Source organism: Protopterus annectens, chromosome 9.part0, assembly GCF_019279795.1.
Source record: "Protopterus annectens isolate FY-2018-M chromosome 9.part0, PAN1.0, whole genome shotgun sequence".
Taxonomy (NCBI): Eukaryota; Metazoa; Chordata; order Ceratodontiformes; family Protopteridae; genus Protopterus; species Protopterus annectens.
The window spans coordinates 196455592-196483207 of NC_056743.1; the positions used below are offsets into that span (position 1 = coordinate 196455592).

Below are 27616 nucleotides of genomic sequence, written 5' to 3' on the forward strand. Positions count from 1 at the left end.
TGAGCTCGGAGCCGGAGTTTGTTGGGGTTCAAATCGTGGAACTGTCGGCTCCGATAACTATTTCTGCTTCGGTTCTGTCGTTGGCTCCGATCCCCTCGATGGATCTGGGCACCGAGACACCCTCGTCGGCTCTGAGGAGGCAAGTGGCATTGGACCTTTGTCTGACCCCGTTCTCCCTCTCGGAGTGTCGGCACAGGTGAGCTTGGCTCCTGCATCGGCCTCGGAGCCGTCTCCCTCGGTGCAGAGAAGGGTTCCAGTTTCCTTGGAGCCGGAGCCTTCTCTGCATGGTGGCAGGGGAGCCTTCGATGTCATGAGGAGTATACTGGTCTCTGAGTCAGTTCCACTTTCGACCCCACTGGCTCCGTCCCCTGTAGTGCCTGCGTCAACCTCTGTCCCTCCTCCAGACCCCAAGCGTGGGGAACCGGCGCTCCATGGCATCCCATTGGGTGTTTCCTCTTCTTCCGAGGCCTCCCCTGATCATTCAGAGGAACCTCCTCGGAAGAAGAAGTGCAAGAGGAAGCACATTGACTCCCCCGAGTCTGTCACTTCGGATATGGATTTGGATGAATTGGAAGGGTCCCCGCGACCCCCCTCTGAAGATGTTTCCTTTTCGGACATCCTAGAAATGCTTAAGCAGAGGGGGAACTGGAATACCCTTGCCCCTACTGAGGACGAATCTGTATTCCTGGATGCGTTCGGTTACCGACCTTCCACCTCCTGGGTTTCTCCGCCTTTCGATCCGTTAATGTCAGTAGTGGCTCGAAGGGCTTGGTCAGCCCCAGATACAGTGGAACCAACCCCGAGGAGACCCGGCAAGTTTATCACTGCACCCCCGATAAACAGTTCCTTAGTAAGGGTATTCCAATAGATGCCATGGTGGTAGCAACAGCCACTAAAAAGTTAGCGGAAACTTCTTCCTCTGTCCATCCTCCTAACAAGGAGTCCAGGACCATGGATAGATATGGGAATCGAATGTTTGCTTCAGCGGCCTTTTCCATGAGGTCACTGAATTACTTATGCCATTTCTCCAGGCTTCAGAGGGATCTCCTGAAAGAGCTCGGAGATACCCTTCAGGATCCATCAGCTGAGGGGGCTCAAGCTAAAGTGGCTTCTCAGCTAGCGACCCTTAATTCTGTAGTCAACTCTTCCATGAGGCTCATTTCCTATGCAGCCGATGGTGCGAGTAGAGCCGCAGGTACAGGCGTAGCCTTCAGGAGACACGCATGGATGCAGCTGTGTAATTTTGTGGAACCCTTTAGAGCGTCGTTCACCAATACCCCCTTTGATGGTTCCTTTCTCTTTGTCCACAGGTGAAAGACACTCTGACTAGGTGGGAACAGGAAGGCAAGACTCTCTCTGCCATGGGAGTCCATTTTTCCACTCCTTCTAGACCATACCCCAAGGGTCAGAAGACTGGTAAAATGTGGTTTCAGAAATCCTAGGTAGCCTCGCCTGACACACGTAGTGATTTTTTCCTCCAGGGACAGAGGAGGAAACAACAACAGACGCCGCCCTCGTGGCAGAGGGGGTCCGCAGAACCAGGGCAGCAGAGAATCCTTCTCTGACAAGCCCTTCCAGCATCACTGAAGGGTTGCCCGGCTGCCCGCATCTGGAGGCAGTCAGGGTTAGACTTTCACTGTACCCAAAAGCCTGGCAAAACCTAACGCAAGACAGATGGGTACACTCAGTCATATCCGGAGGCTACATAATTCCCTTCTTCCAACCCCCATTACCGTCAAGCAAATCCTTTCCAGATATTCCACCCAATCTGAGGGACCAAGCAGTCATAGAAATTTCAAGACTGGAGAAAAAAGTCATCCAGGAAGTCCCGGCAGACCAACATGGATCCGGAACTTACTCAAGGTTCTTTTTGGTACCAAAAAAGACAGGGGACTGGAGACCAATATTGGATCTCAGCAGACTAAACAAGTCTGTTCAAAGAACAAGGTTTCGGATGGTCACGCTACAGTCCATTCTACCCTTTTTGGGTCAGGGCAATTGGATGTGCTCAGTAGATCTTCAGGATGCATACTGTCACATCAAAATGGACAGGCGCTCCAGGAGGTTCCTTCGCTTCCGGCTGGGAGCCAGTCATTACCAGTTCAGAGCTCTGCCCTTTGGTCTCACCACAGCCCCTAGGGTGTTCACCAAATGCATGGCAGTGGTCACGGCTCACCTGAGGCGTCGAGGATTCCAGGTGTTACCATATCTAGAAGATTGGCTCCTTACTGCTACTACCAGGCATCAACTCCTTCAAGCCAGGGACTATACAATTACAATTTGTGCCCAGCTAGGCATTACTATAAATTTCGAAAAATCTGCCTTGTTGTCCTGTCAATCTGTTGCCTATATAGGAGCAGATTTAGATACAAGAAATATGTCCACAAGGCTACCGCCAGACAGGGTGGCCACAATTCAGCAGCTAGTTCATATCCTCATGCAATGCAAAAGGGTACAAGTCAGGTTGGTCCTTCAAACTCTGGGTTCGATGGCAGCAGCAATTCTTGTGATACCTCTGGCCCATTTTCACGTGAGAATTCTTCAGTGGCTTCTTTTCACACACTGGTCCTTTCAACAGCTCCCCATGTCTCACATGATCATGATTACAGAAACATGCAAAAGACACCTTTCCTGGTGGATGGTCTCCCCACTAGTGTCTCAGGGCAGACCATTCATCCAGCCCCCTCCAGTTGCCACAGTGACCACGGACGCTTCACTGATTGGGGGGGGGGCATTATCAGGGCAGGACAGTCCAAGGCACTTGGCAGCCTCATGAGTACCATCTGCACATAAATGTCTTTGAGATGAGAGCCGTGCTCCTAGCGTTGCAAGCCCTTCAGGACTCTCTCCCTTCTGGGACCATTGCAATTCAAACTGACAACATGTCAGTGGTGTGGTACATCAACAAACAGAGCGGAACCAGGTCCTACCCCCTATGTCGAGAAGCACTCAGACTCTTGCAGTGGGTGATTTCCTCCCAACGATTTCTGATTGCGACCTAATCCCTGGGAGGTCCAACGTCATAGCAGACAGGCTCAGCAGAGCTATTCTCATGCCCCACGAGTGGTCTCTGAATCAGGTAGTTGTGGATCTGATCTTCCGAAAATGGGGACAGCCTTACTGCGATCTGTTTGCCACCCCTTTCAACAGCAAATGCAGCAACTACTTCTCCCTTTTACCGCTTCCTGGTCCCCCACCCCCGCGCCAGAGATGCTCTAGTCCACGATTGGCCTCAGGGACTTCTTTATGCCTTCCCTCCGTTCCCTCTTATACCCAAAGTCATACAGAAAGCTATCCCATTGGGTTGCAAAGTGATCCTCATTGCCCCCTACTGGCCTTGGCAGATATGGTTTCCATTCCTGCACCGTTACCTCCTCGAGCAGCCCTGGACTCTGGACCCTATTCCAGACCTGCTGATTCATCAATCAGGAGAGCTGCATCAATCCCTCCAAAAACTCCAGCTCACAGCTTGGTTGATCCAATTCCAACCCTAGCCAGGCTTCCCAGCATTTCCCCGGCCGTTCGTGAGATTATTGTCTCCTCTCACAAATCCGCTACTAGGAAGACTTATGCTAGCAAATGGAAACATTTCTCTTGTTGGGCAGAGGCTAGGAACATAGATCCCTTTTCAGCCCCAGTTCACGAAATCTTAGAGTTCCTTACAGAGCTTTTTCATTCTGGGTCCGCTTTTGCTACAATCAGGGTTCAACTAGCGGCCATCTCTAACTTTCATGTTGGTTTTTCTGATCTAAACATTATGTCTCATAAGCTATGTAAAGCCTTTCTCAGAGGGACTATTCTCCTTAGGCCCCCAGTGAGAGATCCCCCTCCTCCTTGGGACCTTAATTTGGTACTAACCTCCTTCATTATGCCCCCTTTTGAACCGGCAGCAATCCTGCTCCATTAAGTTTCTATCTTGGAAAACTCTCTTTCTGGTAGCTATTACTTCAGCCAGGCGTGTCTCTGAACTTCAGGCACTAAGTGTTCGTCATCCATACTAAAGTTTTTCATAAGGACAGGGTTGCTGTGAGGACTAATCCCTCCTTCTTTCCGAATGTCTGCTCAGAAAACAATCTAAACCAATCTATAGACCTCCCTGTGTTTTTCCTTAACCACACCAACAAGGCAGAATACAAATTACACCTATTGGATGTTCATAGACAGTTGCGTTTTTTACCTGCATAGAACGAAGGATGTAAGAAAATCGGTCCAGCTTTTCCTTTCCTTTGCTAAGAGCAAACAGGGTCTTCCAGTTTCCAAAGTGGTAATAACCTTCATTTATCAACTAAAACAAAGAGTTGTCTATCAAACCAAAATGTCATTCTACTAGGGCCTTGGCCACCTCTGTAGCCTTCCAGTCTAGGTTGCCCATGGACTCTATCTGTGCCGCTGCAACGTGGGCAAATCCTCATACCTTTATTTCTCATTACAAGTTAGACATGGTCTCCAGGAGTAGAGCTAACTTTGGTTCCACTGTTCTGAAGAGTGTGTTCCAATGAGCCACCCAGGATTGTAGGTGCTAGGGACGCTGTCCCAACAAGCAAGAAACAAAGGCGAGATAGACAACTTAACATAAAGAAGTTATGTACCTACCATAATGTTCCATATTAGTTGTCTTCATCTCGCCTTCTTTCTTGCGTCCCCTCCATCCCCCTCTCCCATTGGACCGAGAGGAGTTCAGGTTTCACTGGCTGAGTGTTCTCTGGTTTGTTTCCTCTACTGACTTGGAGATTATGACAGGTATGTTTAACCTTTTGCTTGGAGGGGTTTCATTCTGTAGCTATGGCTGAGGTTAGTTATTTCAAACGAGATCTGGGTAGCTAGCGCTAGGCATCATGGGATAAGGTTTAGCCTCGAGCCAGTAAACAGTTCTCGAGCTATAGAAGATGGCCGAGTCAGAGCAGATGATCGGCTCCGATCCCAACAAGCAAGAAAGAAGGCGAGATGAAGACAACTAACATGGAAAGTTGTGGTAGGTACATAACTTCTTTTTATAATGCTTGTAACAAAAAACTTGTTAATTTAGTTTGTTTTCTTTTATATACATATGTCTGCCTGTGTCTGAAGTGATAATTCAATAAAGGTGTTTTAAAAAAGACGGAACAACCCACGTCAACACAAAAGAGATGCTAGTTTGTATAAAGGCTGTCGACTTTGTAAATCATCTGTGGTCACCACTACCTCTTTAGGTAGATATAGACAGTAGCACAATAATGTGGTACATAAATAAGCAAGGTCGAAATGTACCTTATCCCCCTTTACAGACTGGCCATGTTGGCATGGGATATAGTTTTACAGCACAATCTTAGACTTCAGGTATCTTTCTGTCAGAGCAAAATTGTGTGACAGACGAGCTGAGCAAGACAAAAGGCAGACCCTAATGAATGGAAACCGGATCAGGAGATTTTCCAATTTTTGATCCACATGTGGTGTATTCCACAGGAAAACCATTTTGCCTCCATTTTAAACAATCAACTGTGAAAATTCTGCTTCAGAACTCCATGCAAGAAGGCCTGCAAGACCGATGACTTTTTTTCTCCTTGGACTGGAATGTTCAATATGCTTTTCCATCCTTTTCCACAGATGTCCAGGATACTTTTGTAGATTCAAAATGCCTCCCCAAAGATCATTGTGGTGACTCCCTTCTGACCCAGGTACTGGTAGTGGTTCTCCTTTTGTTTGGAATTGGCAAGGGACAATTACCACAGGATTCCTCACAGACTGAATTTACTCTCGCAAGATCGTGGATATTTGATGCATCTCAACTCCAAACAGCTACAACTGCCTGGATGAGGGGGTCTTAATACCTTTTAAGCACCTATTCTCTGAGAATGTGCAGCCAAGGACTAATGGAGACGAGAAAGTCTGTTACTAGAAAATCATATGCAGGCAAACAGAAAAGGTTTTCTAGATGGTGCCAGCAAAATAACCATCACCCATTAAGGGATATTATTTCTCTGATTTTACAATATTTATGTTAGTTACTGTCCTGTGGGCTGTCTTAACTCCTCCAACAAGATTTATTTGTTAGCCATTTTAGCATGGTTGCCCAGGAATCCCCATCTTTTATTGTATTCTCATGTGAAAATGTTTTTGAAAGAGATGGTACATAATTAGCCTCTCAGAAAACTAGTGACTACTCCTTAGGATCTTAATTTTATGTTAGAGAAACTAACACTTGCTCCATTTGAACCAGTTCATCTGGCTGACTTGAGGGTATTAACATGAATATAGTTTTGCCGGTTGCTTATCTCTGCAAAAGGATTATCTGAGTTGCAAGTTTTTATGATCGGTCAGCATTATCTTATCTTTTGCAGAGTCAGAATTTTTTTGAGAAGTAATAATTTGTTTATGCCTAAAGAGGTATCCAGATTTTTGAGTGATCTGTCTATCTCCCTCTGTTCTTTCCTGAACACAAAAATGAGGGAGCAAGGATATACTTCTTACCTTGGATGTTCTTAGATAACTCTGGTACAGTCTTGTCAGAACAAAATCTTTGGTAACTTCCTATCAGTTATTCATTTTCTTGTGAAGGCCAAAAGAGACTCTGCATCAAAGAAACTATTTTCAAGTGGTTGTCTTGAGCTATTACTTTTTGTTATTCCTACCACAACATAATTATTCCAGGTATGTCATGGCCTTTGCTTCATATGTGTTTTTTTGGAAAGGGATGAACTGAAGTATTCTAGAAGCAGCAACTTTCTCCTCTCCACATACCTTTACAGAGCGTGCTAAACTAGATTCCTTTTCCAAGTTTAGGACGAGCTTTGCTATCACCATTGTCCGGTGGCTTCTAGACCCTTCCCCTTCCATCTCCCAGTTTTTCTAAGCTTTGGTAATGTACTTGTATAGCTTAAGTTACTGCAGCAGTAATCAGTATGAAGAATATAGTACAGTTGTGCAAGTAAACTTACCATAACAGTAGATGTTTGAATGATCACTCCACCAGTCGCAGCATTCTCCCTCCGTCCCTTTTGTTTTTTAGTGTATTTTGTATGCTGGAGCATGGGCGTGTGTTTTTTTCTTTTCCTAGCAAGGTCCTGTCAGGGCTTAGCATCCCTTTGTCAGTTGGCATGAATAATCTTAAGAGCTTGATGCCCAAACCTGTCTTTTCAGTCAGCTGAGTTCAGACTTACTGTTTGGATGTGTGGAAGGTGTCCAGAAGCTTTGGAAGCTCTCTGGCTGTTATTTCCTGTGTAAGGTGTAACCCATATAGCTTAGGCTACTGCAGCACTGTTTATTCGAACATCTACTGTTATGGTAAGTTTACTTACCCAACTGTACTGTACCAGTAGTAGTACATCTTAATATTCTGTGGACTGTGCACGTAGATGCTCATTAGTGTGTCTGCTTTAGTCTTTGATCATCTATTTACCTTACCTTTCTTGGAGTCACTGGGTGATTTAGCTGCCGCTTGTGGTGCTTATTTCTATTTATATAATTTTTGAGATCTCGGTGAGCCTAGGTCCATCGCATATATTTACTTTGCTTGATGTTGCACAGAAAGGTTGGTAACAGAAACACATTTTTGACAGTCTTGTTTTTATTCTCCTAGGGTTTGTTAGTTATGACAATCCTGTTTCTGCTCAGGCTGCCATCCAGTCAATGAATGGGTTTCAGATTGGCATGAAACGACTCAAGGTCCAGCTGAAGCGATCCAAAAATGATAGCAAACCATACTGAGCCACTTTCTGTTATGGACTTAACTTAGGTTCTCTGGTAAGTTGAGGAGGAGGAGAGACGATCAGTAAATGAAGAGCACACTCTTGATTTTATGAATGCGTGTTTATACGTGTAAATATATATATATTTTTTTATTTTTTATTTTATAACATTTCTGAAACAATGTTACTTGTTTGCTTTTGCAGTTTGTTCAGCTAAACATTGTAGATATATATATATATATATATATATATATATATATATATATATTATTGTTGTGAAATGTATTTATAAAAAAGGGTTGTGGATCCTTCTAGTATTTATTTTTCTGTTTTGGTAAAATGTGTAGTTTATGTATAAATTTAGCAGACAGAATACTCATGCTGCTCAAGACCAGTGCCGGTGACCTGAATAGCTCCACTTTGAGACACTGCAGAGCACCTGTGGAACTGCAAGTATATCCTGATTGGTAAACCAAGCGTTTATGGTGGGAGAAGAATTGCGCAAAGAAGTGTCAACAGCAACTTGAGTCTGTACTACTGAAAAATCTACTGGCCAAACCAGTATTAGTTTGCCAAACTTCATGTCTTTTTTTTTTCCTTAGCTTGCCAAAGGCATTGTTAGTATTAATGTTGCTGAAAGTTGTCATTTCAGCAATGATAATTCTGTGTATTTGATAGCACAAGATGCATTTTAAATGTGTAAATTCAAGCAGCTATTTCTTATAAGGGCTTAGAATACTAAAAATATGTTTTGAGTGGGTTTTTGCAGAAAGCAGTATATCTGATGTTTGAGAATACACCTTGAAGGGGGTCTTTAGGTTTGGTTCAGTCCTTCCCCAGTCATTTGTGATAAAAACTCATGAAAATACAGCATACTGCACTGGGAATCATATGTGAATGCATTTTGTCACACAGCTGATGCCTAAGTGTCCCTTTTCACTCTCCAATTCTTTTTGCTACTCACATAGTTGAGATCTTGTTGTTACTTTTATCAGTCAAGTTTTTTGCCATATCCATAAAGTGTAATTGTAACGGTCAGATTTGTATGTGACTAATATCAAAATTACCTTTTATCGTCTTGGAGAAGACCATGGCAGAGTTATCCGAGATTTAGCCGTAACACTCAGTATTACTGAAACGAAAGTGTTAGCTTGCCTTGCATTCAAAAATAGTGACTTAAAAACTTTTTATACCAGCAGTGGGAGACTGGTGGAAGTGTTTGCTTTGCATCTCAGCCATATACCAGCACATCACCACAGGAATGATAGGCACATGGTGAGTAGCTTATGGAGTTTTCCTCCTGTCAACAAGTCCATTAAGCAAATTCCATCTCCAGCTAGTGAGACGTTGAGCCCAAGTCAGTTTTCCTTTGGCATAAGGCAGATGTAGTGGAGGAGGCATACCCAAGCTCCCACAGTGGGCATGCTAACACCATTTAGCCTCCAGTGGTTTGGTTGGAAGTAGTAGCCTACCAGCCTTAGCCCATGAAGTTGCCCCTAGAGTAACTTGGTCATGGATTAGCAGAACTCTGAGCTGAGGATTCCCTCCTAGCACGTGTATTCAAACCTTCCTGTCCTTGACAGGGAAATCTATCAGTTCTCGCCTTGCCTGGTGTATGGATGAAGATCTAAATATAAGTCAAATGTTTAGCTTTGCATTTGAGCTTTCAGGGAGTATGGCCTGTACCCTTTTCCGGATCTGGTGCAAACCACACCTCCTGCTTTCTGTAGCATGGGATCACATGCTTGCTCCCGTTTGTCTGATTTCCTGTTCATGTCAGGTTGTATGCTCACCCTTACACAGGCTCACGCCTTCTGGTAGTGGGGTAGGGTTAAGTGTGGCAGTAGTATTCTGTCATGCTTGGGCATTTGTGTGAAATTAGAGAATGCAGGGTAATGAGTCCTCTGCCCCCCCCCCCCCCATGTGAACCTTCCATTATGAAATGCAGTAAGGCTTACATGAAGCAGAACGGATTGATCCAAAACCTGTATTCTGTCCTTCAGAATCAGCTTTCATGGTATCTGGGGAGCAAACTTGACAAGCCTTGTTATCTCTGCTGTGGCGCCAATCCTTAACCATATGTTATGCATGCTGCCTGCTGCACTCTTACAGCACTCAAGAAGGTGGGATGCCCTGTATAAACTCCATCTGAGTAGGTACAGCCTCCAACCTGGCATCCTTTTACGGACTCCTTTGTGATCTGTTCAGTATGTCATACATCTTTGCAAACATAACACTTTGCCACATAGTCACATGCCAAAACTTTGAACTGAGTAGGAAGAGATTGTGTTCTTCTACCATGTTGGGTTTCCAGGCTCTTATTTCCTCATCTTGGCCACCCAGTGTCCATTCTTTCTCAAAGTAAAGCAGTGGAAAGATTTGAGGACCTGTCCAAATCTGGACTGAAAGAGGACTATGTGGGAAGACTGAGCAGAACTCCCATGACTTCCTTGTAATCAGGTGCAGCTTTGACTAGTTATGCAGTATTCTGGATAGATAGAGCTGCTGGCTTAAATTTGTGTCTTAGCAAGATGATATGTCAGGAATCCCTTAAGGAAGAGGAGGAACTCTGAGCACTTTATAGGAGTATTGCTTTTCAGCCAAGCTTCCCAAAATCAACAACCTTCTTAAGCAGGAAAAAGAGTATCACACCCATGGGAAATATATAACCCCTTCACCTTCTGTTCCTTTTCCTAGTCTGGGCAGTTCTGAGGGAGGAAGAAACCATCTTGCTGCCTAATGAAGGGGCTAAGGTATCAGTGCAGACTTGCCTCTGTGTATGACCAAATCACACGAGGTCATCCTGACATTTAGCACTACAGCAGTAGTGACTGCAGTGTGGGACTGCCTATGGAAAGGCTGTTCTCCAAGCATTCACAGGGTTAGTGAATAATCCCTGTGGAACTGTGGGTTAGAGATAAAGCTGCTTTCCATCACATTCTACAGCAAAGATGCCCTTCCCCAAAAGGAGCTTTGCTGGCAGACAAGTCAGTCACTGGAACTGTCAGGGCAGGTCCTCACACTCCTGCTGAAGGGAACCATAGAGACTTCCATTTTCAGGACTGTGACAGTTTTATTTCCATCTCTTGCCTGACTCAAATGGAATTTATGATTTCTTTCCCATTCTGTACTTCAGCAACTTGATCCAGCAAATCCGGTTTGTTCTGTTGAGGCTGATTACCCTGTAAGGATTTTGCTGCCCATGATTAATGCTTTTGACAGAGCAGTGTTATAGGGTTCACTTTGGGTGGTTGTCACTTTCAGTAAAACAATGTAGGCTTTCTTAATCATTCAAGAGTAATCTCAAAGATGCTGGCCATAATAACTTAAGCTTTTAGGAGGCAGAGTGCCATTTTCCCTACCTAGATGGCCCACTTCTTGTAACACCATCTGGGATACCATAAAAAATGTCCCTGCAGTGATTACTTTATTGGCTGAAGTCCCTGGTATTGTCTTAAATTGTGTGCAGTTCTTGATTTCTTCCTCAGAGGCTAGCATTTATTGGTTTGGATCTGTATACACTCCATTCCTGCTTCTGAAAAAGGACAAAAGGTTATGACTTTGGCTAGCTGTTTGATGTCACAAAACATGGTCCAGGCTCTAACTGTGTTGTATTTTTTGGGGCTGATGGCTGTAGTAGTTATTTTGCTGTTTGCTTGCCTAAGTGTGCAAATGTTGCAGTGAACTTGGGAGGTCTCAGCAACTTTATAGCTACTACATATTTATGGACCTTCTCTTGATGTCAGACCATTGATCTATGGCTCTAGATTTTGTTGATCATTCCCACCAAAAACAGAAGTAAAAGACCCAGGTTTTCACACTTGGGATGTCCACCATTAGCTCAGGTTTTAGCTGAAGCAGTTGCAATAAGTTTAGGGGGACAGGTGAGCAGTTTGTCTGCATGAAAGTATCTGTTGCCAGCAGGTGAGGTGCAGCACAATGGAAATACCCCAGTTTCTATTCACTTAGCTAGATAAATGGCTGCCTGCTGTGTGTATACTACAGAAATGTCTCCATTGCTGACATTTGTGCAGTGGCCACTTTTGTCTGTCCTCTGGCTTCTTGCAGTCATGTGGTTACTGCTTGGATTTTACGCAGCAAAGGCCCTTTACTGAAGACCTTCATTGTTAGAGGTAGTAGAGAGGGTATTATATCATTCTGTCTTTGAGTGAGCTATCCTTGATAGATTAAGTATACACTCTATCTGTGTGCATCTCCTTCCAGCCTTTACTGTTGCATTCCTTTTTTGTTGGGCAAGAATGCACCTGTAAATTACTTGTTAATAGTTTAGCTACAGACCTTCATTTTTTTCTTAATTTGTAGGAGGATGTTAAGTAGGTGCTGGAGAACAAATTGAGAGGTACAAGGGATAGGTGTACTTAAATATTTGGTGCATTCCGTGACAGCATTCATCAGAATAAACATGTATTTGTCTCCAGTATATTTGTTTTGCCAGAAGCTGATTGGAGGAGTAGGTGAACCTAGCCAAAGACTCTGCAAGAGGGGGTCCTTTTGTAAATCAAATGATGTGCTATAAAACCTATTGTTCATTTTGTTTATGGATGAGGAAAGGGTGGAATTTGGTACTCTGACATTCTGAATGAACTGAGCGTAAAATAGGCAGGTCATAGGTTCATAGGTTCATACTAGGCTATCTGCCCGAGGGCATTTACAAGCCTAGCCCATAGTTTTGTGGCTTACGCCACCCCTTTAGTATGGGGAACTATACCCATTATTTTGCTGTGCCTCTGTTGAGCAGTGACACTGAGGTAATCCCTGGGGTATATCATGTAAGTTAACATTTTGTTACATTTTGGCCAATGTGTTAACTTTTAAAATACTGTTCAGGTCAGCATTGTATATTTTATTAGAACACAAATTTTCTCTGAAAATTGGGGGGGGGGTTGCGCACCACATAGGTGAGAAAGACTGACCTGATCTGTTCATGTTTTCCTTTAAACTAATGTAAACTCAAGTGTTGCCTTAGCTTCTGATAGATAAATTTGCTTTGGTTCATTTTACAGTCAGATTACCAGTATCCCCCTTCTGGCATATGATTGGATGCCAGGATTTCCTGTGCATTTAGGGCACAGATTGTCAAAAGTTTATTCATGACTTGAGTCTAAGCAACTCTGAGTTTTGTGTTCAGTCTGAGGCTTTTGAATTTGCTAATGCTTCCAGGTTCATTCTGAAAGTTTTTCTACAGGTGTAAACATGTAGATAAGCTGTACTGTATATTGAATTGAATAGTGTTGTTCCCTATTTTTATATAGGCTTTGTATTGCTAAAAAAATATTAAGAGGTTATTTCCTAACTTATTTCACAAAAAGTTATTTTGTAGAGTCATACAACCCAAAGTTGCTATTACTCATTTTGTCTCTTAACACTGCCAGTCTGGATACGAGTGCCTGACTGCTGCTATGTATTCATTGTTTACAGACAAAGCTTAAATGAAGTATATGCTTTTTTATGCCTTTACTAGTAGTTTGTCACTTTTGGGTTGTAAAACACAATCCCTGTGATCCTTGCACACCTTATATGAGTAAAAGAAAAAAAAATGTCCCTGTTCATAAATATGTTATTGTTGGCTATTTTTGCATATTTCTGCTTTTTCTGTTTTAAGACAACAAGCTATAATTTCAGCTTTTTAATACCTGCAAGTCTCAAACAGGTATGATTTCACACACACTATTGCCCTTGTACATCTTAATGTATTTCCTGGTTCATTGAATATAGTTTAGTGTGACATGTTATCTCTTTGATTAATTTATCCATGTATTTATTCAGTTTATTAGTTTAGGGAGGAAGAAATGACTGTTCCTAATAATTCAAGATGTAGTAAGAACATTTGCAAGAAAGTGTGTGTGATAATTAGCAAATAGCTGATATTATTTTATGGGTAGAATTAATACGTCCACAGTTGCATTGATCATTTACTTCCCTTTTGTGGATACCTTGCAGTGCTGCATTTCTTAGTGGTGCATTTTTTAACTGCAGTTCAACCACGTACACATTTGTAGACTTTTTAGATGTGCTTTGCACATAGTCTGTGTAAGGTTTGTGAGTGTGTGTATTTTAATGCATGCTTTGTATACCATGTAATTTTTTCACTTGTTCGGAATTCATACTGTTAGAAACAAAGCCACTTGTGCAAAAAAGTGTACTAGTGAAAAGAGGAACCTGTTTTTAAGTAAGAGATTTTGCTTGAAATCAGCTCATACTCTCAGAACTTAAATCCTTGTCATCACCATTGTCAAGTTCCTTGAAAGGCTGTTAGTCAGTTATTGCAGACATCTGATACGTGTAGCATTAATGATGTAAAAAGGCAGTGCAATTGTGTTTGCTTGTTAATGTTAGGCTTTCTGTATTGACGGTTGTCAAATTTTAGATTTTTTGTTCTGCAAACTTTTGCTAAGGTTTGGTATTAATTGTTTGATAGACAGTGGCAGGTTGCCAGTTGCACTTCAAACTTATGACAGATTATTAATGCATATCTGCAGATACCTTTCTACCAAACTTGCACAATGAATGCTTTGCAAATTTAGTAGTAGGTTAAGAAAAGTGTTGAGGGCTTTACCCACTTTACTGTACATTACCTGCACAATCCCACAGCAAGTACTTCATACATGTCAGCAGAAGACACGCTGTAACTTGCTTTTTTATTTCCTCTCATGTCGGGAAGCACAGTTTGGTGAATTTTCTTTCTTTGTTAAAGTTAATGGTAATTTCATAAGTTGTGCTTGCATGTTGATGCTTACTAATCTTTTAAACTTTTCTAAACTTTTGCTAAAACATTTTGTGTTGTATATTTGTGTTTTGTATTTTTAAATGTATTTTTAATTTTTGTGGGTTTTTCCTTGCAGAATGGCATTATTCAAACTGCTGCATTTCTGGAATGCAAAAGTATTTGCCTTTATTTCCACTTCCAGCAGACAGGTAGCACCTTTTTGTACAAATCCTGATTATGAAGGTTGAACTTCAGGATAGGGAAAACCTGGGAACGGGGTCACTGAGTCTCACTTTAAGCACTGTTGTCATAGTTCATGTGCATGGTATTGTTTGCACATGGTAAAAGAATGGTGCTGCTGGTGTGAAAAAATATTGTTCCTTAGGACAGGTTGACAGCATTGTTTAAGTAGTGCCGCTGTTCACTTTACAAACAAATGTCACAGCTGAAAATAACAGCAGTGTTCAGAGAGAGATCGAAAGTGGTATTCATAATGATTCAAAATTTATTTTCACAGAATGTCAGAAAGACTAAAGTTCTTTTGGTGGTGGGGGAAACAGCATCTTTTCTGTGTTTTTTCTTGGATTGGTGAGGAAAAGAAGTTGTTAGCTTGTTGCAGGGACCTCAGCACTTAAAAGAAGTTGTCCACGAGACCCCTGATGAAAATCCAATACTGCCGTTGGAACCTGAATTTTACGACCTTGATACTTGAAGGATAATCTGACTGGCAGCTGTTAACCCGTGTTGCAAATTTCACATCTCCGTACTGTTACTTTAGATAATTTTGTTGTAGGTTCCATAACTGTTGGTCTCTTCTTCTGAAGTTGGTGCCTAGTGTGTCTTTAAATGAGTCATTTCACCTGTTAATATTTTTGCAGGAGAGTTAAGAGTAGGAATACATGATTAATGTTAAGTTGTCAATCTCGCCTTCATTCTTGCTGGACGGGTTCGGAGCCGATCCTCTGCTCTGACTCGGCACTTGCTTTAGCTTGAGAACTCCTTTTACCAGCTCGAGGCAACCCTATATCCCATGATGCAAGGCGGAACTACCTCAGATCTCGTTTGCCGCTTAGCGAAAGAGGTCTCCTTTGCCAGCTGAGGTAAGTAATTTTTTGTCAAAAAAAGCTTAGTTAGGGATTTATTTCCCCCTTGTTTCCACTTTCATAGTGTGTAGTGTGTTTACAGCCCACCCTATTCCCTTATAGTTCAAAACTTTTAAATTCCTTTGGTAATTGTATAAAAGTTTAGTTAGGCCTAGACCCCATTGGTTAATCCCTATCTGTGTGTTAGGGGATTAATTGTGTGTGTTTGTTGGGGTGTGTGTGTGACTTCTTCCTTAGAATTATGTCAAAGGAAGGCAAGGTCTCAGGCTTCAAGAAGTGTGACTCGTGCTGTCAGAAAATGTCTCTGACAGACGGTCACACTTCTTGTGTTTACTGCCTGGGGCCTTTGCACCTGCAGGACTCCTGTGCTTTGTGTCACTCTTTTAGCCAGAGAGTCCTGCAGGAACGGAGGAATAAGTTGATCCTCCGGGGCTTACTTAAGCCAGAAGGTTCTCCCTCTAAAACAGGGTCTGGTAAACCTTCTAAGCCACCGAAGGTTCAGGCTACAGTATCCAAGCCTCCTCCGGTGGCTCCGGCTCTGTCAGAGCCGAGATCGGCTCCGGCTGGAACCGATCTATCTGCTTCCAAAGTAGTGGGTTCGGCTCCGATTGGTTCCGACACCCGGTCTACTGTGGCCTTGTCGGCTCCGGCTGGAGCCGACACCTTATCCAGCATCGGAGCCGAGAAATCTTCAGCTCCATCTGGAATTCAGGGGACTTCGGCTCAGATGACTTCGTCCCGAAAGAGATCTCGGTCCCCTTCGTTGCAGAGTATCCACTCGGCTCCGGGGTCTCCTCTTTTGTCGGAGCGGAGCCATCGGAGCCGATCTTCGAGATCTTCCAAGCTGTCTGACCACGACTTAGAGAGGGTGGTAAGCAGGCTGTTGAAGTCGCAGGCACTGGCCCAAATGCTCCATAGCCCGTCTCAGCAGACTTCGGCTATTGTTTCACCCCTTGAACTTCGTCCTCCGACTCCACACCAGAGTTCGGAGCCGGAGCTTCTCGGGACAGCAACTGTTTCTGCGCCGGAGTCGATACATCCTTCGGCTCCGTCGTCCTCGGCTCCGATCTCCTCCTTGAGGCCTTCCTTGGAGGGATCCGGTCGTCGGGTTTCCCTTGTCGGCTCCGAGGGGGCTAGTGGCATCGGACCCTTGTCCGACAGTGCTCTCCCTCTCGGGGCTTTGGCTTTGGTAAGCTCGGCACCGACATCGGCCTCTGAGCCTTCCCTCTCAGTGGAGCCGGGAATTCCTGTATCCTCGGATCGGGGATATTCCGGTCTCCCGGGGAGGGGAGCCTTTGAGGTGATGAGGAGTGTCCTGGCTACTGAGCCAGGTCAACGGTCCATCCCTCTAGCTCCTCCCTCTTCAGTGCCTGTAGACACCTCTTGCCAGCCTCTTGCTCTCAGGCCCAGGGATCCATCGCCCCAGGTTTCCCCATTGGGAATTTCCTCCTCTTCCGAAGTTTCTCCTGATCCGGCAGGTGAACCCCCTCGGAAGAGGACGTGTAAGAGGAAACACACAGACTCCCCCGAGTCTACTACATCTGATACCGACTTAGATGAGTCGGAGGGTTCCCCACGATCCCCCTCTGAGGATGTCTCCTTTTCAGACATCCTTGAGCTCCTCAAACAGAGGGGGAATTGGCCATCCATTAATCCCTCCGAGGATGAGTCGGTATACCTGGAGGCTTTTGGATCCCGACCCTCCACCTCCTGGGTGTCTCCGCCTTTCGACCCACTTATGCAGGTAGTGGCTCGAAGGCGTGCGCTCCAGATTCTGTGGAACCTGTTCCCAGGAGACCATCCAAGTTTATTACGGCCCCTACGGACAAACAGTTTCTTTCCAAGGGCGTCTCTGTGGATGCTATGGTGGTGGCGGCGGCCACTAAGAAGGAACTGGCGGATCCTTCGGTACCTGTCCATCCTCCTAACAAGGATTCTAGGACCATGGACAGGTATGGAAAGCGGATGTTTTCTTCAGCGACCTTTGCTATGCGTTCGCTGAACTACCTTTGTCACTTCACCAGACTTCAAAGAGATATTCTCAAGGAACTGGGTGAAGTGGTCCAGGATCCTTCTGCTGCTGGGGCTCAAGAAAAGATTGCCTCACAGCTAGCAATCCTGAATTCCTTATCCAACTCCTCCATGCGGCTCATATCCTATGCGGCCGATGGAGCGAGCAGGGCCGCAGGCACAGGAGTTGCTCTTAGACGCCAAGCCTGGATGCGGCTTTGTAATTTTGGACCCCTTTAAGGCGTCCTTCACTAATACCCCTTTGAAGGTTCGGCTTTGTTCGGACCTCAGGTGAAGGATACCTTGACCAGGTGTGAGCAGGATGGTAAAACTCTTTCTGCCGTTGGAGTCCATTTTCCACCCCTTCTAGACCATATCCCAAGGGTCAGAAGGGAGGGAAGATGTGGTTCCGCAAAGCCCAAGGAGCTACACGGACACACGTGGTCAGTTTACCCCCAGAGGCAGAGGGGGTAACAATAATAGACGCCGCCCTAGAGGCAGGGGGGGTCCTCAGAACCAGGGCAACAGGGAGTCTCTTCCTGAGAAGCCCTTTCAGCATCCCTGAGGTGTTGCCCGACTGTCCACCCTTGGAGGCAGTCCGGGGAAGGATTTCGCTGTACCCAGTAGCCTGGCATTCCCTCTCACAAGATATGTGGGTACAGTCAATCATATCCGAGGGTTACAAAATCCCCTTCGAAAGGTATCCCGTACCTCAAAAATCCCTTCCAGACATCTCACCCGGTCAAAGGGATTTGGCAGAACAGGAGGTTTCAAAGCTCCTAGGAAAAAGAGCCGTCCAGACTGTGCCGGCAGACCAGGTAGGATCCGGCGTCTACTCGAGATTCTTTTTGGTCCCCAAAAGGACGGGAGATTGGAGACCAATATTAGACCTGAGCAGTCTAAACAGATTTGTCAAGAAGGCAAGATTCCGGATGGTCACGCTTCAGTCCATTCTTCCCTTTCTGGGCAAGGACAACTGGACCTTCAGGACGCGTACTATCACATAAAGATTCACAGGCGCTCCAGAAGGTTTCTCCGCTTTCGGCTAGGGACCAGTCATTACCAATTCAGAGCCCTGCCCTTTGGCCTCACTTCAGCCCCCAGAGTGTTTACCAAATGCATGGCAGTGGTCACAGCTCATCTGAGACGTCAGGGATTCCAGGTGTTTCCTTATTTGGACGACTGGCTCCTCTCCGCCACCACCAGGTGTCAGCTTCTTCAGACCAGAGACTACACTCTACAGCTTTGCAGAAGTTTGGGAATTTCAGTAAATTTCGAAAAATCTTCTCTGCGGCCTTGCCAATCTATCACCTTTATAGGCGCAGAATTAAACACCGTGAAAATGTTAGCCAGACTAACAGATCAAAGAATTCTGGACATCCAAAAATTCGTTCGGATTCTATTGCAGAACAGCAAGGTCAAAGCCAGATTTATACTGAAGGTTCTAGGTCTTATGGCTGCGGCCATTGTTCTTCTACCACTGGCTTGCTTCCACATGCGTCTTCTGCAGTGGATGCTATTCACTCAGTGGTCGTACCACAGTCTCCCGATGAGGCACGAAATCTTAGTCACACAGTCGTGCAGAACTCATCTGAATTGGTGGATATCTTCCCCTCTTCTTCATCAGGGCCGACCCTTTGTTCCCCTCCTCCAGTTGCCACAGTCACTACGGATGCCTCTCTGATCGGGTGGGGGCATTATCAGGGCAGGATGGTCCACGGACGTGGCAACCCATAGAATACCATCTGCACATAAATGTCCTGGAGATGAGAGCGGTGCTTTTAACGCTTGCAGGCCCTCAACGACTTTCTTCCCACGGGACTATTGCAGTACAAACGGACAACATGTCCGTGGTCTGGTACATCAACAAGCAGGGCGGGACCAGGTCCTATCCGTTGTGTCGAGAAGCTCTCAGACTTTGGCAATGGGCAATCTCCTCTCATCGGTTTCTGATAGCAACGCACATCCCGGCAGGTCCAACCTCTTGGCGGACAGGCTGAGCAGATCCATTCTGATGCCTCACGAGTGGTCTCTCAATCAATCTGTAGTGGATCAGATTTTTCTGAAGTGGGGCACTCCTTGTTGCGATCTTTTGCTACTCCTCAAAACAACAAGTGCCCGATTTTTCACCCTCTTTCCCCTTCCAGGCCAACCCCTGAGAGACTCTCTAACCCAGGATTGGCCCCGGGACTTCTGCACGCTTTTCCTCCTTTTCCCTTGATTCCACAAGTCATTCAGAAAGCCACCGTTTTGAGGGCCAAGTTGATTCTCATTGCACCTTATTGGCCTCGACAAATTTGGTTTCCGTCTCTGCATCGTCACCTTCTGGTGCAGCCCTGGCATCTGGACCCAGTTCCGGATCTCTTGATCCACCAGTCGGGTCAGCAGCACCGGGCCATTCATTCTCTCAACCTCACTGCTTGGTTGCTCCACTTCCTTCCCTAGCCAGGCTACCGATGATCTCTGACTCAGTCAGAGACATCTTAGTGTCTTCTTTAAAGTCGTCCACTAGGACTGTTTATGCTAGCAAGTGGCAACGTTTTTCTATTTGGGCAAATTCTAGGAATATTGATCCCTTTACTGCTCCTGTACATTCTGTTTTAGATTTCCTGGCTGAGGTTTTTCATTCAGGATCCTCTTCATCTACAGTTAAAGTTCAACTGGCGGCTATTTCCAAGTATCATGTTGGCTTGCATGACAATAACATTATGTCTCATAGATTATGCAAGGCCTTTCTGAGAGGAGTTTTTCTCCTAAAGCCGCCTATAAAGCATCCTCCTCCGCAATGGGATCTAAACTTAATGTTGGCATCCTTGATGCTACCTCCCTTCGAACCGTCTGCTTCATGTTCTTTGAAGTTATTGACCTGGAAAACTATATTCTTACTGGCTGTCACTTCAGCAAGAAGGGTTTCCGAGATTCAAGCTCTCTGCATTTGTTCCCCTTACTTGGTTTTTCATAAGGACAGGGTATCCTTAAGAACGAACCCGTCCTTTCTCCCCAAAGTTGTGTCTCAAACCAATATTAACCAATCTATAGATCTACCAGTCTTTTTCCCAAACTATTCCGACAGAGCTGAACAGAAGTTTCATTTTGGATGTCCATCGTCAGCTCAGGTACTATTTGCATAGAACTAAACAATTCAGGAAATCGGACCAATTATTTGTCTCCTATGCAGAAAACAGGATAGGTCTTCCAGTCTCTAAAGTGACCTTATCCAGATGGTTGACTTCCACCATTTCCTATGTGTACTCTCTCAGAGGCAAGCAGCTATCTTCTAAACCAAAAGCACACTCAACCAGGAGTCTATCCACTTCTGCAGCCTTTCAGGATAGACTACCCATTGATACCATTTGTGCAGCAGCTACTTGGGCCACGCCTCATACCTTTGTCTCTCATTACAAGTTAGACTTGGCCTCCAGAGACAGGGCCAGTTTTGGTTCCCAGTTCTCAAGAGTCTGTTCCATTGAGCCACCCGGGATACAGGTGCTAGGGAAGCGGTCCCATCCAGCAAGAATGAAGGCGAGATTGACAACTTAACATTTAGAAGTTATGTACCTACCATAACGTTCCATGTTAGTTGTCTTCTCTCGCCTTCTTTCTTGCGTCCCTCCCTCCTTCCCCCTGGCCTGGACAGATCTTGAAGAGTTCCTATCAGGTTGTTTTCCTCCTGAGCCTTCATATGAGGACTCTTATTATGAACTTGTTTTCCTAATTATGTTAGGTTAGTCCTTAGCAGGGTAGGTTAGCTACCAAACGAGATCTGAGGTAGTTCCGCCTTGCATCATGGGATATAGGGTTGCCTCGAGCTGGTAAAAGGAGTTCTCAAGCTAAAGCAAGTGCCGAGCTCCGAACCCATCCAGCAAGAAAGAAGGCGAGATAAGACAACTAACATGGAACGTTATGGTAGGTACATAACTTCTAATTCTTTACTATGCATAATGGCAGCTTCGGTTTTGCACCATGTGAAAGGAGATGATTTACACAAAATGAACCAGTTCTCATTTTTGCAGTGGTTAGTAAAGACTACAGTTGGTTTGTATAAATGGGTTGCTAGCTGTGCTTTCCTAAACAAGAGCCCCAGCTTCCATCAGAAGGGCATTCATCTGTTGGATGCATTGTTGCGCCTGTATGTTGTACTTTAAAAGTGTGACCAGCAGGTACATACGTTGCAGATGCTTGGGAATCATTGCAATCCCCCCCCCCCAAATCAGTGAAGTTTGTATGCATTCTCTAGTTAGCATTCGTCAAGTTTTCCCTGAAAGAATATCTTTCACCCTTTACTGTATGATAATTCATTCTGTTGGTAAGGATCCATTTCTTGACCCATATGATCAAGATATTTCAGATGCATTTGTATCACGTGTATATATAGGTCTTTGGAGAGAAATTCTTGAAGGTTCTTATTTGCTCTCCTTCCATTACCTTTGAGCATAAATGTGCTTCTTGGACTTTTGCCTAGTTATCCATTTAAAACACAAGTTTAGGTAACATTTATGCTGTCATATATATTCTTAATTTTGTAATTTGCCATAGACTATCTTTGGATTTAGAAGGAAAGAAGTTAATATTGGCTTTAAGCATACACTAGTGGAATAGAAATTAAAATGACTCATAGTGGCATAATTTTCATTAGCACAGGATTTGAGAGTTCTGCTTGATGCAGAACGTAGAAAATAATGAGAATATTGAAGTGCAATAGGAGATGTGTAGAACACGTTTTCATACATCTACATTTTTGTGTTGATTAAACTGTGCCGTTCTACTGTTAAAGACAGAAGGGAGATTATGATGATGTGTGTGTGTGTGTGTGTGTGTTTTTTTAACTTCTTTTGCATTAAGAGCAGGAAGGAGATAGCTCAGCTGGATGTTTCCAGTTCAGCTAAGTAAAAGACTCATGTTTCGTGAAGGTGCAGGAGGAGGAGGAGGAGGGAGGAGCACAAGTGATCTTCGCAAAGAATGTCTATGTACTTTGCAGGACAGTTGCTCACAGTGTAGCAGAAAAAATGTAGTTTGCTGTGTGAAACAAATTGCTCTCTAGCTTGAGAGAGACTACAGCAGCAGACCTTATTAGAACAGGAATGGTGTTGTAAGAGCATAAAGGTAGTCCTTTGGGGCAAGTAGAACAGTATCAGGACCATTGCAACTAAAGAGGTCGCTGCCATCTTACTAAGATTAGAAAGATCTCATTCACTCTAAAGAGTGGCTGGGAGTGTTCATGTTTATATAAATAGGTCACTGTACATGTAACTGCAGAAGGGTAGTGTCGTGAGAAAAATGTACTAAAAGATGGAGTGCAAGCATTTCAGTTAAGTACTTTTCTTGTGAAAAGTTTTGTTCAGGTTAGGACCAAGTGGGTACTCTCTCTCTCTCTCGTATTGGGTTCTGCTTCCCACCATGGAATAGCAATTTTTCATTTGAAAGAAAGTGAAGTGTTGCAATGTGTAATGACAGTGGTCCTCTCTGTTATGTCTTGTGCTTTAATGTAGCTGAACATCTGCAGTAATGGCATTTATATCCCAGTGTACTGATTGCATAGCTCTACAGGGTTTCTGGTTTGTCATTTTGTATGCCATTGCTTTTCTTTTTTTTTTTTTAAGATTCCTTTCCTTTCTGAAGATAAATGCATTACATTAAGTTCATCACCGCTGCTAATCTTACTCGGTGGGGTAGTTTACAGTGAATGAAACACTTGGATACATTTTTCTGGTTCCCACATTGCTGCTGTTTTTAAACCAATGAGCCACCCATGTTTTGAAGATAAACGCCCTATTTTTAGCCCGCGCAGACTGCCCATGCATTTATTTGTTCAGTAGTACAACAGAGAAGTACTTGATAGTAACATGGAACATTCATAATTCCCACTACTGCAGTAGCCTTTAGGTTATATGGGTCGTTTCCCTGCCTAGGTAACTACAACCATCTGGCATCATAATGTACTATCTCATCCTCACATCTTCACTCTGACTGCTGATTGGCTAGCTCCAAGAGGGGAAGTCAGCAGTCAGAGTCAGGATTTCTTAAGTACTTTCTTGCCGCCTCCATGAAAAGTATCTTCAGGGATTCACAGGAGTAGCATTTGGCTAAGAGCTTCATTTCTGGTTGGTATGTCCCTATTGGAGAACCCCTCCACATAGAAATTGTTGCCCTTTTAAGAAAATATTATTTTTAATTTCTCCCTAAAAGTAGCATTTCCCCTTTAAGAAACCTGGTATTTTTTATCTATTTGTAGCTGTTTGTGTTTAGTTTATTTTGACTAAGTATATGTTTTGCTTAAAAAGGGGGGGGGGGGGAGTTCTGCTTGTGTAAACTTATGAATTTGTGGCCAGATTTGTTTTTTGGTTGGCAGGGGTGTGTTTACAGTGTAGTGCTTAGGTTCACTTTATGAAAATCTACCTACCATTTTTCTTTTTCTGTCAGTGTTTTTAACTTAGAAGAGGTGTGCTGGCAGAGAAACTGATTGCTGATTGTGCTTTTACTTTGTGAAGTGGTTAGGACAAGAAGTGAGAGTGTAAGTGTGCTGCTTGTTGCACTACGTGCCAACCTACTTACTGATGGACTGACTTCTGCAGCACTTACCGCTTTTGGCTTTTCTTTCTCGGCCACTGCATGGATACTTGCTCTGGTCCTGCTGGTTCTGTTACCACTCTTCCTCGAAAGAAAGAAGCACTTACCAAGAAGCCTTTGCCATGAGCTCAGTTTAAACCTCAGCTAATAGTGGGTGATTCTGTGCTGGCCGTTGGTTGATGTTCATCTTGTTTCACTGTTGCAGTCATTACAATTGGGTTATCCTGGTGGCAGGCTACCCGCAGTCGGCCTGAATTCCAAAGTCTAGGTCCGGCGTCGGTTGCTGTCGCCTCCTCCCTGACGTCAGTGTGCCAGGGGTATAAAATATGCAGCCAATGCCATTTTCTTCAGTCTTTCTTGCCACGCGGTGCCCAAAGCAAAAGCAGTTCGCAAGTGCTGGTCGGCCGACTCCTGAGATTTTCAAGTTCGAATTTCATATCTGAAATCTTCATTAAAAGCTAAGTACCCTGTTGGGGAAACTTTTTTCTTGCTCCAGACCGATGTCAGAAAAAGTTAATAATTGTAGTTCTTGTGGGAAGCAAATGCCTCATACGGATTTTCATTCTTACTGCATTCCTTGCCTAGGCCCTGACCACAACGTTGCAAGTTGTCAGTTTTGTGCTAGATTTAACCAACGCACTGTTAAGCGTCGGTACGATTTTGCATTTCATTACTTTTGCAGAAGATTTAATTATATAATGCCATCAGAACAGCCGACTACCGGAGTTTGCAAAAAACGCAAAGAAAAAGAAAAGGACAGGCATCAGAGGTCCAAAACCGACGACAAGACTTCTTCTAAGCCAGTCGCCAGTTCTCAGTGAGGTGCTTTCGCAGCCCCTGACGACCGCTACTTAAGAGCCACAGGCCGATACCGACTCCCACGTGGAGTCAACCAGGCCTACAGAAACTCAAGGTATTGGACCCTCGGTAACCATTCCCTCAGATGGGTCCATAGCCGCTGAGCAGGCATTGGCTTTTGAGGGCGTTTTCAGCCCTACACAATTATTTGTTAAAACGACTTCAGCTTCAAAGGCAAAGACTAAAACAGATTTAAAGACAAAGAAACAAGTACAACAGCCCCAAGGACAGGCCTCCATGCCTAAAAAACAGATGCTCAAAATGGCAGAAGACCTGATTACTTTGATCAGGGATTCTCATCCCCCTCCTGACAAGAGGCCTAGGCAAGAGATAGAATATGAATCTTCAGATCAGGTTTCCATTTCATCTGATTCCTCTTCTGATCAGGAATACTCTCTTCCTCCTTATGAGGATTCTAATGCTGAAGAATCTATCCCCTCAGCTTCTCCACCTGAGGATTATTCTTTTGGGGAAACACTGCATACCATGAGGGAGCATTTCCACTGGGAGAGCCAAGATTATTCAGAATCTAAGAAAAGGCTCAGAGACTTTCTTTTACTGCCTCAGCACAGGCCCCTTGCTATTCCACCTGTGCTAGACATTGTAGATGATGTATTTTCAGAGTCCAGTCTGACTCCTGATTCCTTACCTTCAGCTGCTGTTAAGCCAGACAGATACTACAGGGTTCCAGACTCCCACAAATTTCTTTTTAAAACCCTGCTGCTGACCCAGAAACTATCTCTCAGGGTCCCAAAGGGGTCAAGGCTTCCACTGCAAAAAACCCTATCCCCTCTGACAGAGATTCCAGGGCACTGGACAGATGGGGAAAAAAGATTTACACTTCTGCTACCTTAGCTATAAGGGCTTTAAATTGTCAGTTTCATATGCTTAAATAATTGATCTAAAGAAGTTTCCATTAATTGTTAATTTAACTATGATTGATATATATAAACATCTGGATCGATCACCCAACCAAATAAGACAAGAATTTAATTTACCTAAAAATTACCTGATTATTCTTAGACAGATTAGAGAATTTACTATAAGTTACCTCCAAAATTTTAAACTGGATGAAGAGACTATAAATAAATGCTCTTGAGTTGTGGCAAGCTCTCCAACAGGATACTAAATGTATAACAGCAACAAATAAATTAATTAAAGAACTTAAATTTCAAGGTAAAGTTTTGTTATCAAATTATTGGGAAGAGAAAATATTGACAGATAAAAGTAATATGTTAAAGGCAATTGAATTGACTATTAAATCTACTTCTCTTCAAAAACTGTTGTATACCCAGCTGATGATTTGGAATAATGCATATTATACACGCCTTGCCCTGCATAAATTTAATTCTAAAAACTCTGCAACATGTCCATACTGCCAAATTCAACCGGCTGATCTTCTTCATATGTTCTGGAGCTGTAATTGTATTTACAAACTGTGGAATTCCCTTAAAATTCAACTTCAGAAAGTGGGCTACCAAAGTACAACACTGTCTTGGAAATTTATGATTTTGTATATTCCCCCAAAGGAACTTACCAGATCACAGAGTATAGTTCATATTAATATTTTCTTACTAATGAAGCTTTATATAGCTTTAAATTGGCTAGACCCAACTAAAACATCATGGCAAAACTTGAGTGTTGGCGACAAAACATATACTAGCTCATAAACTACTTTTAAATTCACATAGTAAGGGTATCAATAATCCGAAAATTTGGGAACAGATATTTAATATTATATTAGCATAAAACTTTTGAATTGAAGGTAGTAATAATCATTGCTATATTTGGAGAGAAATGTCTAATCAAACTGTTCAATATTGGAAACTTACTAATTATTCCTATGTTTTTCTTATATTTCTAATGTCTTATATGGAAGCATTCTTGTAAATATTGTATATTGTTTGGTGTGATTGTTAGTGTTAGTAGTTTCTATTTTATAATTTTGTATGAAAAGTATATAACAATAAAGATTTATTATGGAAAAAAAAAATATATATATATATATATATATCAGCAATACATTATGTCACTGCTTAAACAGAAAATGTTGACACATTCTGAATGTGCAGAAAATAAAGAAATGCAGGATTTTATTGCATGCAGCAGAACAAGTTGGAAAGCATACTTTACAGTGTGGTTTTGATTCTTTGGAGGCCTCCTGCAGAGCCGCTGTTACGGGTTCTGTCATTAGGAGACATGCTTGGTTAAAGGAACAGAATCTGCCTGATCATGTTAAAGCAAGACTATTAGATGCTCCATTACAGCATGATACCTTGTTTGGTGTTAAAGCAGAAGAGGTTTTGAACAAAATGGAGGACAAATCCAAATCTATGCAAACAGTCAAGGATTTCTTACAGGTACAGCCTCCAAGATTTAGCAGACACTGGCCTACAAAGAATTGGTCCTTTCCAGTGACAGGCCACAAAGAGGCAGATACAGATGCCGTAGAGGCAGATCCCAGCCCCAAGGCTCATACAGGTCTAAACAATGGGGTGCTTCTACCTCCAAAAGCGGAGAAGACAAATTGCAGCCATACAAAAAGCAGTCCCAATGACCTCCCCCTGCCAGCGCCAAGCACTTACCTTCTGGCAGCTCCTTTAGGGGGAAAACTAGAACTTTTTTCTCAAAACTGGCACCTAATCACCCAGAACAAATGCGTGTTGAACATAGTGTCACAAGGTTAC

The 27616-nt window shown here is 43.6% G+C and overlaps 1 protein-coding gene across 8 annotated transcripts in view; it reads left to right on the forward strand.

Annotated features, from left to right (window-relative positions):
• CELF1 (CUGBP Elav-like family member 1) overlaps positions 1-27616 on the forward strand; it is a 1362987-nt gene that overhangs the window by 1304452 nt on the left and 30919 nt on the right. For all 8 annotated transcript variants that reach the window (XM_044082727.1, XM_044082728.1, XM_044082731.1 and 5 more), the window contains one exon: positions 7556-7719. In XM_044082727.1, the coding sequence (XP_043938662.1) occupies positions 7556-7683 (128 nt within the window). In that variant the 3' untranslated portion in view covers positions 7684-7719. The remainder of the gene's footprint in view (positions 1-7555; positions 7720-27616) is intronic.